Below are 18713 nucleotides of genomic sequence, written 5' to 3'. Positions count from 1 at the left end.
GAGCAGGTCGGCTGTCTTGTGCTACAACCGGGCAGGGACCATAGCACAACGGGGTGCGTGGACCCTAGGCTGGGAAGTAGCTTCATGCAGCCCAGTAATTCACCCGACGGGAACGGAATCTTCAGGAACCGTTCCCCACCCACTCCAGAATCGGGGTACTAGCACAATGAGGGGGATAGAACTTCCCACAACCGTCCAGAAAATCCCATTCATGAACCCTGAGAGCAAGCTCACCCTGCTAGCCACGCAGGTGAGCGGGACCCGAAACACTTCAAGTGTACGGGATCCACACGTAGGACACACAGTGCCAAGGGACAAGGCTTCAGGTCAACTGGCATCACCAAAAGGGCACGAACCCAGCGTGCTCGCCCAAGGACTACAGAGTGTTCAAGAGTTTGGTTTACCTGGTGTCAGCGTCAGTGACTTTGGACTGTGTGAGTACATGTTATCCCCTTTGCACCTTACGGGTTCCCCACGCCATCCAACACCGGACCCCGGGACACCACTCCCCTGCCCACGGAGAGATTAACAACTTAAGCTGCCACACACCAGTGTCCCCGGGCTCCCGAAACCGGCAGCAGTGGTCCCTCACGTTACCACACACCGTGGGTGGCGTCACGAACATTATCCCAAAACCACAAACTATCCCCCCTTTTATTTCCAAGGGTGCTGTGCGAGACCGCCTCGGACCGCAGACCCCTCGAACCACTGCGGATCTGGATCCGAGCAGCATGTCGGATGTCACGGGGCGGCACATGTATGTGTGTATATATTATATATATATATATGTATTAATTTTTTTTTTTCTTCCCAAGAATGGCAGTGAAACGGTGGAAGGTTTGAGGGGTGGAGGCAGATCTGAGGTGGAGCCTGGGTGGAGACCCAAGGGGGCTTGAAATTTTTGCCAGTATGGGTCCCTGAAATTCCTAGTGGCACCCCCTGTAGCTGTGATTTCACCATTGCTGCCTGTCAGCAAAGACCAGGGAAGGGACAGAGCATCAACAGTGGTTGAAAAAAGTGAGCAAATCTACGGGCATAAAACCCTTTTCTATGGAAAACCTTGTTGAAGTAGCACACTAACATTTGTTGTCATCTTAACATTAATGGCGCGTCCATAGAGTTCAAGGCAGTAATGCTTGCTCAGTCCTTTCTGTAACTCATGCAGACTTCAGTGGAAAAAGGCAGTAAATAAAAGCTCCTGAAAAGTATAGTATGTTTAACATATATTTAAAGATGCAGAATGAATCTTTGTAAAGGAGACCTAAAATATCACAATGAGACAGTGCCAAAGGAAAATTCTACCCTGTGACAGACTTTGCCTTGTAACCCTTTTCGTATTCTCAAGGAAAATTTATGAAAAACAGATGTCTGACTATAATGTGTTTTATCGTATCTTTCTTTTCACATGAACTTTCATTTGAAAAAAACATGAAGGGAATTTTGCTGCCAAATAGGAGACATAAGATGTTATTAATATGGTATATGATATGCAAAGTATTAGATCTGTATGCTGTATGACGTGGATGGTTTTTGGCTACAACATTGTGGTTTCTTTTGTGCAGAATAGATTATAGGAGTCTGGATGTCTGCTGGAAGTCTCTGATTTCTTCTTTTGCTTTTTTTCCTATGAATTTTTATGAACCTGTTTCATCCACTCATTTGTTTTGACTTTTTTTTTAATTAAATACTTGACTGAGATAACTGATCACTTCTTGAGAGCTTTAACTTTGGCTCTTATTTTTTTCTCAAGGCAGTCAGGTAATATTTTTATAACAATGCAAAAATGATACAAAACCCTAATGTATTCAATTCAGAATGTGCTAAAGACAATGACGCATTGTTCCTTGAATGCTTAAGTACTATACTACTTTCCAGCTGCGTTTTATATCAGTTTGAAGAGATTAAGACATGCATCAGAAAATGAAATCTGAGTGCTTTGGGGCCCACTCAAGTACAAAGGGGAACATATAGACTCATAGTAGCCATCCCAGCAGCTTTCAAATTGATGCATCTAGAAATAAAATTGTGAAAATTACAATCACTGGGTTCACATGAACATATTTAATCCATCAGAGAAAAAAAATGTTTGTTTATGCTAATCACAATTTGATCAGAGTGGGATCCGTTTTTCTTGAAGTTGAGAGAAAAAAAAAATGTTCTCCATTCCTTCTGTCCATGAAAATTGGACCACATTCGGATGTGATCTAATTTTTGTCATGGACCGATAGACTTGAATGGCTGAGTGCCATCCAATTCTCGGAGGAGAATCATGCATGCTGCAATTTACAATGAAGAGCTCTGAAGGAGAAAAAACAAACTATCTAGTCAATATGGAAAGTGAATAAAATAATAATTTTTTTGCGTTCAAGTAAAAATGGTGCGGTGATATACAGTACAACACAAGAAAGGGCAAAATAACCCTCGCAAGAACCCTGGTTATGAGAATAATGAAATAGAGTAGTAATGGACATAGAGTCAGGATGTCATGCGGTAAAAATGTGCTGAACAACGGAATGGTATAACAACCTGTGTGTGGTGCACAAAATGGAGGTAACCTGGTTGTGACCAAAGTAAGACAATCAAAAGGTGCAATAAAAAAGAAGAATTGGTGGAAGATGTCTACACTGGTTATGTAAGAAAGCAATAAATTGTGGTCAAAAACACCTTTTTATTGTATCAAATGAGCTGCAACCTGTATGGTGCTATGCGCATATGCATAAATACATATGTGGAATGCTGCAAATTGTCAATAAGGTGCATGTGCTACAGCAGCTATGTGAATAGAACCACACTGAGCTATAAAGTGCAAGCAAGCAGCAACATGTAAATGTGGCCATAAATCAATATATGTTGTATAGAATGATGTATAAATTTCTTTCTATGTACATGCCAAAAATGTATGGGACACAGTAAAAATTACAGCAGCGATATGTATAAGACCATGATGGGTCTGAAGGTGCAAATAGACAGCATACTATAAGAGCAATTTAGATATGAAGTGCTGGTAGGGTATCACATGTGTAATCATATACAGTTCTGATATGATGGTGGGTGGTGAAATAAATCAGCCAGAAAACCTGAATGACCACCTAACAAGCTGCAGAAAGAACGGTCAGGGCAACATATCAGAGAGCAGTATCTGTATGGAGTAATCCTGTGGAATGGGGGATGACCATACTTATTTTCCCCACTGTATGTCCCCATCCTGATGTATATGCCTCCCGTTCTGCCACAGTTTTTTTCTCAGGCAGTGCATGACTTCACTGCCAAGCATCCCAAGTCACAAAGATGGCCAAGGTCAGCTGCTGTCCTCTGATTGGGCGGCAGCAGGTATTAATAAGTATGACTACTTTTTCTCAATGGTGTTTTTTGAAGCCTATGTTCTTTTTCAGGGAATTACATTATAAACTATATACATGAATAATATGAGGTATTTAAGGAGTATGTATACTTCAGTAAGCCTACTGGGAAGTATGGTGCTCTTTATTGTATAGATTCAATAACCTTTCTTTTAACAATGGCAATATGGTTACTACTGGGAATATCTTTATTGTTATCTGTTTACTTTTTGAAACATGCTCTAGATATTTTTTGCATGCCGACCTCTTTTTACATTATTTGAAGAAAAAAATATTGTTTTTTATTTTCTTCTAGTTTCTTTTGATAGAACATTTTTTCCTAACATGTATAGTTGGATTTAGACAGAATATTTTGTGAACAGTTTTGTAATATGCACTTTTGTAGATTAAAAGCTAAGATTTCCATAATTTTTTTCTAGACCTTAGACCAAAAAAATATTTACAAAGATGAATTATCCAAGAATGTGGCGATTTATTTACAATGTGAATTTGAATGTAAAGTTATGTGCTCTGGGATAAGGGAATTTTCATGCCTTCTAATGGGCATTTTGTACATATGCCTGTTTTCCTTCTTATACTTTCTCTTACTGTATATTTTCCACTATTTCTTGCCTAGACTTTGTTTCCTCTTCATTCTTCTGCAGTTACTACATATAAGATCTGGTCATGAGCAAGGAGTGGTTGAGAGGTCTACCACGTTTATCTGGTGTCATCATGAAGCTTCAGTTCCGTGCTTAGATATCTGCTCTATAACATTCACTCCAATGAATTCTCCTGATTCTAGACTATCAACAGGATTGCACCTAACTCCTCCACCTTCCAAAAAAAGTCAACCAAAACTTAACAATGAATACAGCATTCCAAGACCTCGTGTAATTCTGTTATACTTTTTAAAGCATTGTGTGTTAAATGTTTTGTTTGAGAGTTTGATGTTATTACTAAGGGTAAAATGATTCTAAATTAAAATATATACTACTGTTATTAATAGTAATAATATTAAAAATATTAATAGAATTCTCCAAAATATATACTGTAACTAATATTAATACTGAATATACAAAATACTATAATATTATTGAATACTAAATAAAGGTTATACTAAAATAAAAAATGTATATACTGTAACTAATACTAAAAAATGAATTACATGTTAGAATTTTTAGTAACATTCAAATTACATACAAATTATATAATCTAAACTTCTAATTAAAGACAATTTGTAACCCCTTCACGACTTTTGCAATGTACGGTGCAGGTGTATGGAGCAGATTAAGGAGCTGAGCCCTCAAGATACCCAGCAGGTATCAACTACGAGTGTTACACAGCCAGAACCTGTGTGCAGTAGAAATGATATCCCCTTACATGCTGTTTTCAATCTTTGCAAACAATATTTAATGCATAGAGTTCCTGGGGTGCACTATTCCAGGCCCCAACACACACTTGCTGATGGATTCCCATAACAAGTAGGAGCTTGCTGAAGGCCCCATGACTGCCATGTTGGTACTCCTTTAAAGCCCAGCCACAGGCTTTGCTATATGGGAGACCATCATTTTAGATAAATACTGCAATACGACTGTATTACAATGTACAGAACAAGCAGTCAAATGATAGTACATTCAAACCCGCTAAAGGAAACAAAAAAAGTAAAAAAAAATTTTTTGAAAATACTAAAAAAATGAAAACAAATCTAAAGATGTTTCGCCATATCATTAAAAATAGACATAAAAAATAGATCAGCAGAATCAGTTCATAAAAATCGGATTCTCAAAATTTTAACCCATGTGGTAAACACCTTAACACTAGAAGTCCCAGAAATTTCAAGCTCCCCCCCTGAAGTCCCGAAAGAGGGTCAAATGACAAATACAATAAACTGAATAGAACTAACTAGAAACTAAATGGCTAAACTCAATGGAAAACAACAACCTCTTGTGGTGCGACAGTAATGGCCTTAATTACAGAACAAAAGACGGTGATTATAGGATGTTAGCTAAAATCCTTCAGGTCATTCAATCCGTCTCTGGGTTCCAAAGGTAGAAATGTTAAATAACCCCACAAAAACAATAAATCCAGAATTGCTTTTTGGTTGCCACATCTCCACAGGAGGGAAAATGTCATCACATTAGTGTAATCCAAATTGATATAAATAAAAATGGCAGCTGAAAAGTGCAAAAGAAAACAGCCAAGGCAAATGTAGATTTTCTGGTACCCAGGTAAAAAAAATCAGTTTGGTGCCCCTTCTAATACCCAGCTTAAGCAGTTTGAATGGTCATCATATCAACACACATATGAGATTTGCATAATTTCAGTCGCATGCCAAAAAGCTGCTGTTTCTTATTTTCTCATTGTTTAGTAAAATACAAGAGCTCCAGCTTCATTAAAGGAAACCTGTCAGGTGCAATATGCACCCAGAATCGTGAGTAGTTCTTGGTGCATATTTTTAATCCCTGCCTAGCCGTCCATGTATACACTAGCATAAAGAGATCTTTAGAAAAAGTATTTCTAAAGATCCTTTATGATATGCTAATGAGTACAAGGACTAGTCGCTTGGGCGTTAGTTCCTGCACTCATTCCGCCCTCTTAGCATGTTAGCACTTCCACAGGGGTGTGGTATCATGCTATTCAATGCTCATTTCCCAGCGTCACCACTTCAGAACGCCAGGCTTGCATGATTACAATGCCTGACACTTAGGATCATGCGTACTAGACCTCTCTGAGTCCGGTTTCATAGTGCGCATTGACACTGACCCTAAAGCTAGCATCTGAAGCAGTGACAACAGATACAGGTACACGCGACATTGCTGATGATAACGCTGGACAGTGGGAATTGAATAGCATGTTAGCATGCTCCTGTGGGCGTGCAAACATGCTAAGAGGGTGGAATGAGGCAGGAACTAACGCCCCTGCAACTAGTCCATGTGCTCATTATCATATCATAAAGGATCCTTAGAAATACTTTTTCTAAAGATCTGTTTATGTCTGCAACTAGATAAAGCCTGCTTTACATGTTACGATTCTGCATACGATATCGTATGCGATCGTAACCACCCCCATCGTATGTGCGGCACATTCAATTTGTTGAATGTGCCGCACAAACGATTAACCCCGTCACACGTACTTACCTGTCCATCCATACGACCTCGCTGTGGGCGGCGAACGTCCACTTCCTGAGTGGGAGGAACGTTCGGCGTCACATCGACGTCACGCGGCAGCCGGCCAATAGAAGCGGAGGGGCGGAGATGAGCGGGACATAAACATCCCGCCCACCTCCTTCCTTCCGCATTGTCGGCGGGAGCCGTGGACAGAGGTAAGCTGTCGTTCAATGTTCCCGGGGTGTCACACCTCGGGAACATTGAACAACCTCACGTTCAATTTGTGAGGAATGAACGACGTGCATGCGATGAACTGATTTTCGTTCAATCGCAATTGCACGGAGGTTTTACACGCTACAATCATACTTACGATGCCGGATGTGCGTCACTTACGACGTGACCCTGCCGACACATCGTAAGATTTATTGTAGCGTGTAAAGCAGGCTTTAGGCATGGATTACAAATATGCACCCAGAACTGCTCATCATTCTGGGTGCATATTACACCTGACAGATTCCCTTTAAGAAAAACAGAAAGAGAAGCTGGTCAGCATGTGACTGTAAGCATGAAAATTGCATTTGAGTGGTCATATGATGACCACTGGAACTGGCAAGCAGACCTGAATCCTGAGAATGAGTATATTACATGCTGTTAGGATTGGGCATGCTACAGTGATACATTTTATCTTAAAAGATCTTGTCACAGTTTGTGATGAAAGTCTGCGGTCACTCTATGTGTCCTCATAGCGCACATGCTGCACATTGTCAGGATTTTTCTATGCTGGTGATAAGAGATGGTTGTCGTGTGACCACAAGATTTAATTTGCATACTTCTGGCCACATTTCCACTAGACATGTTTTTCCTCACTCAATACAAGTGAAATGAGCAAGGAAGCACACGTCTAGTTAGCATGTGACTGCATGCATGTAAATTGTAAACTTGTGATTTTGTGACTTTCTGTAAGACTGCTTGCACACTATGTTTTTTTAACATGCGTCATGAACGTTTTTTTGCTGTAAAAGCGGATCCTGCTTTTACAGCAAAAAAACGCATGCAAACGCATGTGTTATTTTGCAGGATCCTGTCACTTTAAGTTTATGGGCGGGCATTGGAGTCATGTGATCGGGAGTCAGTGGAACTGAACGTGATAGACTGGGAGCCAGCTTTTGACAGCTGTGGAGGCTCGTAACCAAGGTAAACATTGGGTAACTTGCTTGGATACCCGATTTTTACCTTGGTTATGAGCATCCACAGGTGCTAGGATCCAGGCTGCCTGCTCCCTGCACACGTAACCAACATAAACACCGGGTAACTAAGAGAATCGCTTTGCTTGGTTACCCAATATTTATCTTGGTTACGAGTGTCTGCAGCTCTCAGGCGGGGGAGAGAGAGAGGAGAGGGAGAGGGAGGGGGAGAGAGGCAGAGAGGGAGGGGGAGAGAGACAGAGAGGGAGGGGGAGAGGGGGAGGGGGAAAGAGACAGAGAGGGAGGGGGAGAGAGGGACTGATCACCCAAGGCTGGTTTCTGTGCATGCTCAGTAGAGGAAGCAGGATCCTGTCTATCAGCATGCCAGCGTTCACATGCGTTTGCGTGCAGTATAGTTAGGATCCAGCAATTTGCAGTATTTGGACGCAGCTCAAAAACGCTACAAGTAGCGTTTTTGAAAAATGTTAAAAAACTGCAACTCGCTGGATCCTCACTATAACGCATGCAAACGCATGTTGATGCGAGTCCATTGCAAATGCATTGAAATGAAAACGCATTTGCACTGGATCCGTTTTTGCGTTAAAAAAACGTTCAGGACGCATGTTAAAATAACATAGTGTGAAAGCAGCCTTATCTGTTGTCAGCAGATAATCCTAGTGTCAAAAAATCAATTAGAAGTGGACTCCCATGCTGTCGTAAGAAGATGGTCAGCAGTAATGGTTAAACGTGATTTTATTTTGCATTTCAGAGATCATATCTCCTTCTTCATATAAATCACACATGTACATGGTGACGCTACGCAATGGAGGCTATATGTAGCCTTTTGGATTTCAAAAAAAGGTGCGCAAGGTAACAGGAAGTCACCTGACATAGTAATTTAAAATTCAAAAATATACATACATAAAATTGGACAGAAATCAAACAGTATCAATCACATAAACATCAAATGTTCTTTTGTTTGTTTTATTAATATTCCACTGGATTTGCAGAATAATTTTTATTTTATTTTATGTTAATGTGATTGATACTGTTTGATTTCTGTCCAATTTTATGCATGTATATTTTTGAATTTTAAATTACTATGTCAGGTGACTTTCTGTTACCTTGTGAACCTTTTTTTGACATCCACAAGGCTATATATAGCCTCCATTGCGTAGTGTTACCATGTACATGTGTAATTTATCTAAGGACTAAGGAGGGAGATATGATCTTTCAAACGCGTAATAAAATCACGTTTCACCATTACTGCTGAACATCTTCTTACGACAGCACGGGAGTCCACTTCTAATTGAATTTTTTACGCTAACTCCTCGTGGTGCATGCTGCAGTTGTAACCTACACACTTTCAATAGCAGTTGTGACTATTTTTCATAACTGTATCAGGTGAGCACATCTTATTTTATTCTACAAACGTTTGTAACATCAGTACCTATTAGCATCTTTTTTCTTTTCAATCTTCTTCACATTGAGCAGAGAATCCTGACAGCGTGCAGTACACGTGAGGTTTCAGAAGTCTGCAGTCACACAGTGTGACAACAGACTTTCATTGCAAATCTGGGCAACCCCTTTAAATCTTTTAACAAATATAAATGTACCAACTCTTAACTTGTCAGACAGCACAATACTTTAATAACAAAGCTTAGTAACTCGTAATGTTATAATTTATAGATTGTTACATGTGTATGGGATGAGAACCAATAACAGCACAAGCATACATCACATCCTCAGAACCAATATTAATACAGAAATAAATCACCAAACCCACCATCAGCACATGAATACTCTACAAGGAAAAACAACCCTGAAATTCTCTAGAACCTCCAGCAGCAGTAAAGAGATACATCACTAGAACCCCCATCGATACAGAAATAAAGCATCACAATCCCATCAGAGCAGAAATACATCATCAGAACCACCATCAGTTGAGGAATACATCACAAAAAGCACGATCAGTACATCAATTCATCATAAGATCCACTATCAGTACAGAAATACATACAAGTAAGGAATTTAGTTCAGCGCACCACTCCAAAGCAGGTCTCTCCAACTTCTGGTCTGGTGCACGGAACAAGTGGTTTGGCTACCACAGCTGAATAATCAGTCACATCAAGAGGAGGAGGGAAGGAGAGAAGATCCAGCACCGACATAATAAAAAAGTTTTTTATTCAAAATTCATAAAAAAGGTAATTCTAACCAAGGTGTATTTTGCACTTGGTTGGAATTACCTTTTTTTTATGAATTTTGAATAAAGAATTTTTTTATTACGTCGGTGCTGGATCTTCTCTCTTCCCCTCCTCCTATTGATATGACAGAAATACATAACCAGAACAACCATCAGTATATCAATACAGCATCATAACCACAACCAGCATACAACACAGCACCAAAACAACCATTAGTAAATTAATATGGCACCAAGTTTATGATAGCCATCAATTCAATTGTAATGTCAGGTCAACCCCATGTACAATTGTATCATATGAATCTAAATTCCCAGCATGTGTTTAACCCCTTCACGACCATGGACGGATCTTTCCGTCATGGATCGTGTCCCGGTAAGCCCCGCCCCCTGCCACGGGCAGGCGGCGTGGATCGGCACACATATCAGCTGTTTTCAACAGCTGACATGTGTGCCTACATGTTCCGAGTGGAATCGTATTCCACCCGGAACATTAACCCCTTAGATCTCGCTGCCAAAGTCTGGCAGCGAGATCTATATGCGCGCGGCCATGTTTTCTACTTACCGCCGCCCCCTCCGGACGTCACGTGAGTGATCACGTGACGTTCGGTGGTTGCCATCGTAGCACAGGGTCATGTGATGATGCCTGGTGCTACGAAGTTTCACTTTCATTCTTCCTCGGCACGGAGCAGAGGAAAAAAGAAAGTGACTATTTCTGCTGTTTACAGCGGTATAGCTGTGATCAGCAGATAGCGATCAGCAATCGGATTGCTGATCGCTATAGCCCCCTAGGGGGACTAGTAAAATAAAATAAAAAAAGTAAAAAAAAGTTTTAAAAAATTAAAAAAAAAAACAAAAAACCTAAAAGTTCAAATCACCCCCCTTTCCCCCCATTGAAAATTAAAGGGTTAAAAAATAAATAAATATACACATATTTAGTATCGCCGCGTTCAGAAATGCCCGATCTATCAAAATATAAAATCAATTAATCTGATTGGTAAACGGCGTAGTGGCAAAAAAATTCCAAACGCCAAAATTACGTTTTTTGGTCGCCGCAAGTTTTACGCAAAATGCAATAACAAGCGATCAAAACGTATCACCTGCGCAAAAATGCTACCATTAGAAACATCAGCTCGAGACGCAAAAAATAAGCCATCACTGAGCCATAGATCCCAAAAAATAAGAACGCTACGTGTTTTGGAAAATGGCGCAAAACGTGCGCCACTTTTATTGGACAAACTTGTGAATTTTTTTTAACCCCTTAGATAAAAGTAAACTATACATGTTTGGTGTCTACAAACTCGCACCGACCTCAGGTATCATACCCACACATCAGTTTTACCATGTAGTGAACACCGTGAATAAAACATCCCAAAAACTATTGTGCCATCACACTTTTTTTGCAATTTTTCCACACTTGGAATTTTTTTGCTGCTTTCCAGTACACCATATGGTAAACTTATGGTTTCAATTAAAAGTACAACTTGTCCCGCAAAAAACAAGCCCTCATATGGCAAGATTGACGGAAAAATAAAAAAGTTACGGCTCTCGGAAGAAGGGGAGCAAAAAACAAAAACGCAAAAATGGAAAGTGCCCCGGGGCTGAAGGGGTTAACAGTCATCATCAGATTGTAGACCATATAGTTAACCACAATACTGATTATGTGTAGTCATTATCAAAAATAAACATTTACATCCAGGTATTTTATAGTTGACATCTTGGGAGCACTCTCTTTCTTTCCTTCTCTGTCTTGTTCAGATGCCATTAGGACTTTTCACATTTAGAGCTTGTCTCTAAAGAGTTCTTTTTTCTTCAGTTTCTGTATTTTGCAGCACATACCGACATGGTTGCCTTAAGAGTAACAGCATGATGACAATGCTTTTCAATAAAAAATATCTGCCCTACGCTGTGCCCCTGAATAAGATATTGCCCCTCATTGTGCTCCCTACACAAAATATGACCCTTACACTGTAACTCTTATGGTACATGCCCTCCACACTGTCCTCTTCTTTCTATACTGTCTCCCCTCTTTACACTGTTTCTCATTTTATGTCCCCCTTATACTGACTAATATCTGTACTGTGCTCCCTCCTCATACTCCCCCCTCTGCATATTCTCCCCTTCATACTTTGCCCCCACACTATCTCCCATGCTTTCATCTCTCTATACTGCTTCCCACAATACCCAGTATCTATACTGTGCCCCCACAAACTTTTCTCCCTCTATACTATCACATTGCACATTTCTACCCTACACATTTCTTCCCCATACTTCTCCTCACACATTCCCCCCACCCTACCCATACTGTCTCCTCACACATTTTTTCATCCGCTCCCCATACTGTCACCTCACACAATCCTTCCGCTCCCATTACTGTTTCCTCACCTAATCCCCTCCTCCTCCCCATACGTTCTCCCCATAAAATCCTCTCCCTGCTCCTTATACTGTTTCCTTACACATCCCTCTCAATCTCTACACTATTTACACACACACACACACACACACACACACACACACACACACACACTTTCTCCCCAAACTGTCTTTCAATATATTTCTACCTCCCTATACTGTCTTCACAGACTTCTCCTCCCACCTCTTCCCCTTCTACTGTCCCCACTCTATACCATCCCCTGCCAAGACTCCCCATGACAATAAAACGTCTGTTTCTTCATCTCAATTGGAGCGTTTATTAGTTTATTATAGCGATGTGATGTCAGCAGAGTGATCAAGCTGTTCTGGTTATACTGCTGAAGTCGCCCTGACCTAAATGTGCTGGCAAAGCTTCCATTGTACTTGTACCTGAAATACACAAGTATAATTGAATGAAAAAGTCATTTTCTGTGATGTAACAGTGACCTTGTAAGTCGCTGTTATGATCGCTGCTTAGCTGTCAAACACAGCGATGCAGCAGCGATCATAACGTCGCTGTGCTACATGTGCAGAGAGCAGGGAGCCGCGCTTAGCGCTGGCTCCTTGCTCTCCTAGGTACAGTACACATCGGGTTAATTAACCCGATGTGTACTGCAGCTACATGTCACAGTGCAGAGAGCAGGGAGCCGCGCACACTGCTTAGCGCTGGCTCCTTGCTCTCCTTGCTACAGTATACATCGGGTTAATTACCCGATGTGTACTGCAGCTACATGTCACAGTGCAGAGAGCAGGGAGCCGCGCACACTGCTTAGCGCTGGCTCCTTGCTCTCCTTGCTACAGTATACATCGGGTTAATTAGCCGATGTGTACTGCAGCCACATGTGCACAGAGCAGGAGCCGGCGCTGGCAGCAAGGGCGGAGGCTGGTAACGAAGGTAAATATCGGGTAACCAGGGAAAGGTCTTCCCTTGGTTACCCGATGTTTACGCTGGTTACAGCTTACCGCAGCTGCCAGACGCCGGCTCCTGCTCCCTGCTCGCTTCATTTCGTCGCTCTCTCGCTGTCACACACAGCGATGTGTGTGTCACAGCGGGAGAGTGACGACCAAAAAATGAAGCTGGACATTCAGCAACGACCGGCGACCTCACAGCAGGGGCCAGGTCGTTGCTGGATGTCACACACAGCGACAGGGACGGGACGTCGCTGCAACGTCACAGAAAATGGTGACGTAGCAGCGACGTCGTTGTCGTTGTCGCTGTGTGTGACACCAGCTTTACACTTTCTCTAAGCCAGCTATCAGCATGACAGATGACTCAGAGATTGATCGAATCCCAGTCAAAAGAGGCAGCAAAATCCAAGTGCAGCTGGGAGGCCCTTTGCCAGCTACAAATACCCTTATGGCCCTTAGATATAGCACTGGGTCTGAGAAAATGGCTACATGTGCCAATTTATTTTTTACAAATTCCTGAAAAGTCATGTTGCACTACTGCCATTAAAACAAAAGACAAAAAAACAGTTCACCATTTCACTACACAGTATTTTTTTCCCACATTTTCCACTACATTGTATTGTACAAGTAATTCAAAACTACAACTGGTGCTTCAAAAAATTAACTCTCATTATTTTATGTCACTCGAATCTTTTGGAAAAGGGATGAATAAAGGAAAGCGCAAAAACAAGAGTTGCCACTGGCGGGAAGGGGTTACATTTGTTTGTAAGATTTTGCTATAGATGTGGAAAAGTCTTTCACATTTTATGCTGAAAAAAAGGCTTGCTTGATTGAATGTTTTTTCATATTTTCCATTTTTCTTAAAGACATTTGAAGTGAGTTTTAAATGTAAGTGTATATTTCAAGTGATTGCGTCTGAAAAACAGCCAGTATTAACATTTAGATTTACAAAATAATAATTTTAACTTGTTCTTTAGAGACGTTTCAATTTTTATAATTTTTGCTATAGTAGACATTCCCTATTCAAATAATGTTCCATCAGGGCATATGATTGTCATAAAGATGGGTTCTATTCTATAGGACTGAACAATGAATTTTAGAAGTTATCCTTTGACTTCAATGAGTGTAGTTTTTGTAGTGATACATTTCCCAATTATTTTTACCCAATAACAACCGCTGATTATCTGAGGTTTCATCAGCTAAACTCGCTGTTGCCAACATTTTTGATGTGTGGTGATTAAATACATACTGGCAGTACTACCCTAGGTGGACAGATCTGTTAAGTGGCTTTCCTACAATAAAGTTTAAAATATTACCCCTGGACTGTAATGTATCATGATAGTCAACAAAGACAAATAAAAACATATCATTTACTATCATTTCATTCAATGAATGTGTTTGTAGAAATTAAATTGCATGATTTTTGCATGATTCATGTGTTATTTCTGACTGTAGTGAACATTTCTTATGCAATCCTTTCTATTTTAGGCTGGCAGTGTGACACCAAAATCTCCCTCTACTGATATTTTTGACATGGTTCCCTTTACTCCACTTTCCTTTGAATCAACCACACCTACAAGAAATGGTACACAGTGTATATCTATGCCAAGCAGGTCAACTGAAATAAGTAAGTTGTAATTAAATTACTATCATCCAAAAAAGTGATGTTTTATCGTCCAGAAACAGAGATTTGAAATTGAACAATTTCTGTTTCAGTGAAAAGGATCCAATTTCTTGTTCTCCAATTAATCCATATGGAAGGGATTGTAGCCCCCTCTGTTTCAATTTTTACACAGTGCCAATCTTTACTATGTGAAGAGAATTATAATATGGCCCATATGGGTGACAATATTTCATTGAAAACTCTACAGGGTAATCCACTGTTTCAGATATGCCAACCGTATCTCCACTTGTAGAGGGAAACAATAATAATAAGTAAATATCATGTTAAAATGATTTATTCTAGACTGATAAGTCTGCAGTCATTCTGTGTGACTGTAAACTTGTGAATCCTCTCAACACATGCCCTGTGTGCTCTGATGATTCGTCCGTGTTTTCACCAGGAGCGTCAGTCATGTATACATTATGTATACTCCTGGCCAGAACCCGTCAAACTCGCTCAATGCAGTTGTGCACTGGGAAGATTCACAAGTCTGCAATCACACATTCTAGGCCGGACAATAAACCAAATATGCTGTTGGATCCACTTATGCCTTGCAAATGGCTAGTCGCCATTGAACTCCACAAGACCTAATGTCATTTATTCTAAACAGCAAATTTGTAAAATCCTGTAAGTTTAGAGGTGGGCATTTTATTGATCAGACATTTTACCATCAATAAACCTTATTTTCTTGATCAGATTGAGGTAGCTTATTAGCCAAATAAACACCTTGAACCTTCTGTCATGCTCTGCCAACCATTCTTGAATAATTTTGCAGTATAGTTTGTAGATAGAGTGTTAGTTTTATTGTCTACTGACAAGGATGAAGGTTTGGTCCGTAGTTGTGATGCCCGCAAAAAAGACTAAGGGACGCATTCTTTAAATGAATGATTTAAATCCATGAAACACATTAATTCCTGCTTTGAGTATGTGAAAGGCAGTCATGAGCTTGGTCTCACAAACTCCTATTTCTCTAGAATTTGAAGCTTCCTTTTAATACTAATATTTTCATAGTTATGATTTTGGGATCAGGACTACACACTTGCATTGCTAAAGGTAAATTTATCCATTCCTCTTTAATTAGTAACGTTGAGTATTTATTTCCTTTTTCACTTTTGCCCTGTTTCCTTTTAGACCCCCAATAGAACATTTGAAAGTTACAGTGCAATTGAGTGGACCACATAAGGTGTGGTGCAAGTTAACATACCTTGAATCCTGTAATCCTGATGTGTGTTGGGACATTTTGTCTTGATGTTGTTGTTAGAATACAATGAATGTCTAACAAGTTTTACAGGTTAGGGGGCAACCGATAACTGATGAAGGGGGTCTGGAAATATGAATTTTTTTAAAGTAATTTCTGTTCCGTTCCCCTCAAAAATCTACAGATATGGATTATATGTGAAAACCATAGGCAACAAGTCTTCTTGTGTAGTTTTGCACTGAGATGACTTTTTGGTAATCTGCTACCTCTGGCACTATGGATTTTACTTGTTCATGCGTGCTACTGTGGCGCCCTGGACAAGCCAGGTCGTCACAGGTACTGCAACAACACACACCACACCCCGAGATAGGCACACCAGTCACACACAAATCCTTGTTGCCTCCCTCCAGGGGCTGATGTCCACACCAGGTGGGGTGGAACCAGCCGATTGGCCCCACTCACTGAGGAGTTCACAGTCCTGGAGGCGGGAAAGGAAGAGAGAGCAGCTGAAGTTAGGGAAGTGGTAAGAGAGGAGCAAACTGACCGTGTCCGGGTACGTGGCCCGGGCACCGAGAGCAAGGTTGGCAGACGGTGGTGGCCGTCTGCAGAAGAGGCCGATCGACGCGGAACCGTAGGACCGGGGACGGGCGGTGGCCCGCCGGTACCGAACCGGGGAGCGAAGAGAAGCCAGCACAAACCGGCAGGGCCTGCAGACCCCGATCAGACTTGGAGTCGCCGTTAAACAGGTCAACTCCATTAGCGACCGGAACCCCCGGGGTTTCCTAGCAGCAAAGACCCGATTGAAGGCAACCGTCCAAACAGAGAAAGGGAAATACAGCTACCGCCACAGCTAGAGTTCCCAGGGCCAGAGCCTGCGGGCAAAAGGGGCTCCTCCGGCACATATCCAAGCTGGGGAGCGGGTTACCGGTGGGAAGCCATCAGGACCAAAGATACACAACAGGTTCAGGGAAAGGCAGCCACCACCAACCTTCCAGGAGTAACCACAGCAGCCGGCTGCGGGACCCGTCCATCCAGCCGTTTGTTTTACCGGAGACTCTATCTATTCTTGGCTGAGTGAGTACCACCGTGCCATCTGGCACCGCGCTGCCCCCCGCGACCCTGCACCTCACCAACCGTACCTCCCCGTCACACCTTACCAGGCCCCGGGACAACCAACCCCTACCCACGGAGGGGGAAAACAACATCCCAGCTGCTCCCTGTCATCGCTCCCGGGATCCCAGTCACCAGAGCAGCGGTGGTGTCCCAACCTCACCACAAACCGTGGGTGGTGTCACGGACCAAATCCCCAAACCAAACTACTCCCCTTTCACTCACGGGCGAGGAGCGCCGTTCGAGTCCCCGGATCCGGCCCACCGCTCGAGCCACCGAGCAGCAGCAGCAGCACTGCCGGACCCGAGTGTGGTGAGCGCAGCGCCCACCCCGCCCGCGACACTAGCCCTGATTCAGAAATGTATTTCAACTAAGTCCAGAGGTTTGCCTCTATTTGTAGGGCTGAAAAATATGCGATTGTACGTAATAGTTCTTCTGCTACAGTGGTGTCTCTAATTTATTTTATCTTGGTGAAGGTATCCAAAACATTTAGTTCACTATAGGAGTAGTTGCGTGTTAAGATGATGGTGGGATTAAACTATTTGAAGTGTTCATGGAAACATCTTTAGTTGCTGCTCTAACCCAGACCAGATGACTGAAGCATTGTGAATGCAGTGATAGCATGGGAAAGACTTGATGTGAAAGAGTGCAATAAGTCATTATTTAATACTAGAAGGTGGCCCGATTCTAAGGCATCGGGTATTCTAGAATTTATTGTGTAGTTAATATATGATTCTTGTTAAATATATATATATATATATATATATATATATATATATATATATAGATGTTGTTGTGTGTAGTTGCCAAGTGTTTGTGTAGGGCGCTGTAAATGTCCTGGGTGTTGTCTGGGTGTGGGGGGGGGTGTGAGAGCGGTGTTGTATGTGTGTTGCTTGTGGAGCACAGTGTGTCTGCAGCATTGTGTGTGTGTGGTGTTGTGTATGTGTTGCGCGGTTTGTGTGGGTGCGTATGTGTGTTTTGGGGGAGGTATGTTTTGTGCAGTGCGTGTGTGTTGGAGGAGTAGTCCTGGAGGTGACGAATATAATAGGAGGAGTAGTCCTGGGGAGAGAGGAGGATAATAGGAGGAGTAGTCCTGGGGAGAGAGGAGTAAAATAGGAGGAGTAGTCCTGGGGGGAGAGGAGTATAATAGGAGGAGTAGTCCTGGAGGTGAGGAATATAATAGGAGGAGTAGACCTGGGGAGAGAGGAGTATAATAGGAGGAGTAGTCCTGGGGGGTGAGGAGTATATTAGAAGGAGTAGTCCTGGGGGGAGAGGAGTATAAAAGGAGTAGTCCTGGGGGGAGGGGAGTATAATAGGAGGAAGAGTCCTGGGGAGAGAGGAGGATAATAGAAGGAGTAGTCCTAGGGGGAGAGAAGTATAATAGGAGGAGTAGTCCTGGGGAGAGAGGAGGATAATAGGAGGAGTAGTCCTGGGGAGAGAGGAGTATAATAGTTGGAGTAGTCCTGGGGGGAGAGGAGGATAATAGGAGGAATAGTCCTGGGGGGAGATGAGGATAATAAGGGGAGTAGTCCTTTGGGAAGAGGAGTATAATAGGAGGGGTAGTCCTGGGGGGAGAAGAGGATAATAGG

At 41.9% G+C, this 18713-nt stretch overlaps 1 protein-coding gene across 8 annotated transcripts in view; it reads left to right on the top strand.

Moving 5' to 3' along the window:
• The window catches only part of GULP1 (GULP PTB domain containing engulfment adaptor 1), a 2424202-nt gene that overhangs the window by 2095772 nt on the left and 309717 nt on the right, over positions 1-18713 (top strand). For 7 of the 8 annotated variants that reach the window (XM_075317776.1, XM_075317775.1, XM_075317777.1 and 4 more), the window contains 2 exons: positions 4004-4231; positions 14642-14780. In XM_075317776.1, coding sequence (XP_075173891.1) covers positions 4004-4231; positions 14642-14780 — 367 coding nt within the window. The remainder of the gene's footprint in view (positions 1-4003; positions 4232-14641; positions 14781-18713) is intronic. The other variant, XM_075317779.1, reaches the window with a different exon arrangement.

Source organism: Anomaloglossus baeobatrachus, chromosome 7, assembly GCF_048569485.1.
Source record: "Anomaloglossus baeobatrachus isolate aAnoBae1 chromosome 7, aAnoBae1.hap1, whole genome shotgun sequence".
Classification (NCBI taxonomy): Eukaryota; Metazoa; Chordata; class Amphibia; order Anura; family Aromobatidae; genus Anomaloglossus; species Anomaloglossus baeobatrachus.
The sequence above is the reverse complement of the archived record's forward strand: the minus strand, read 5'-3'. Positions and strand labels throughout refer to the sequence as shown.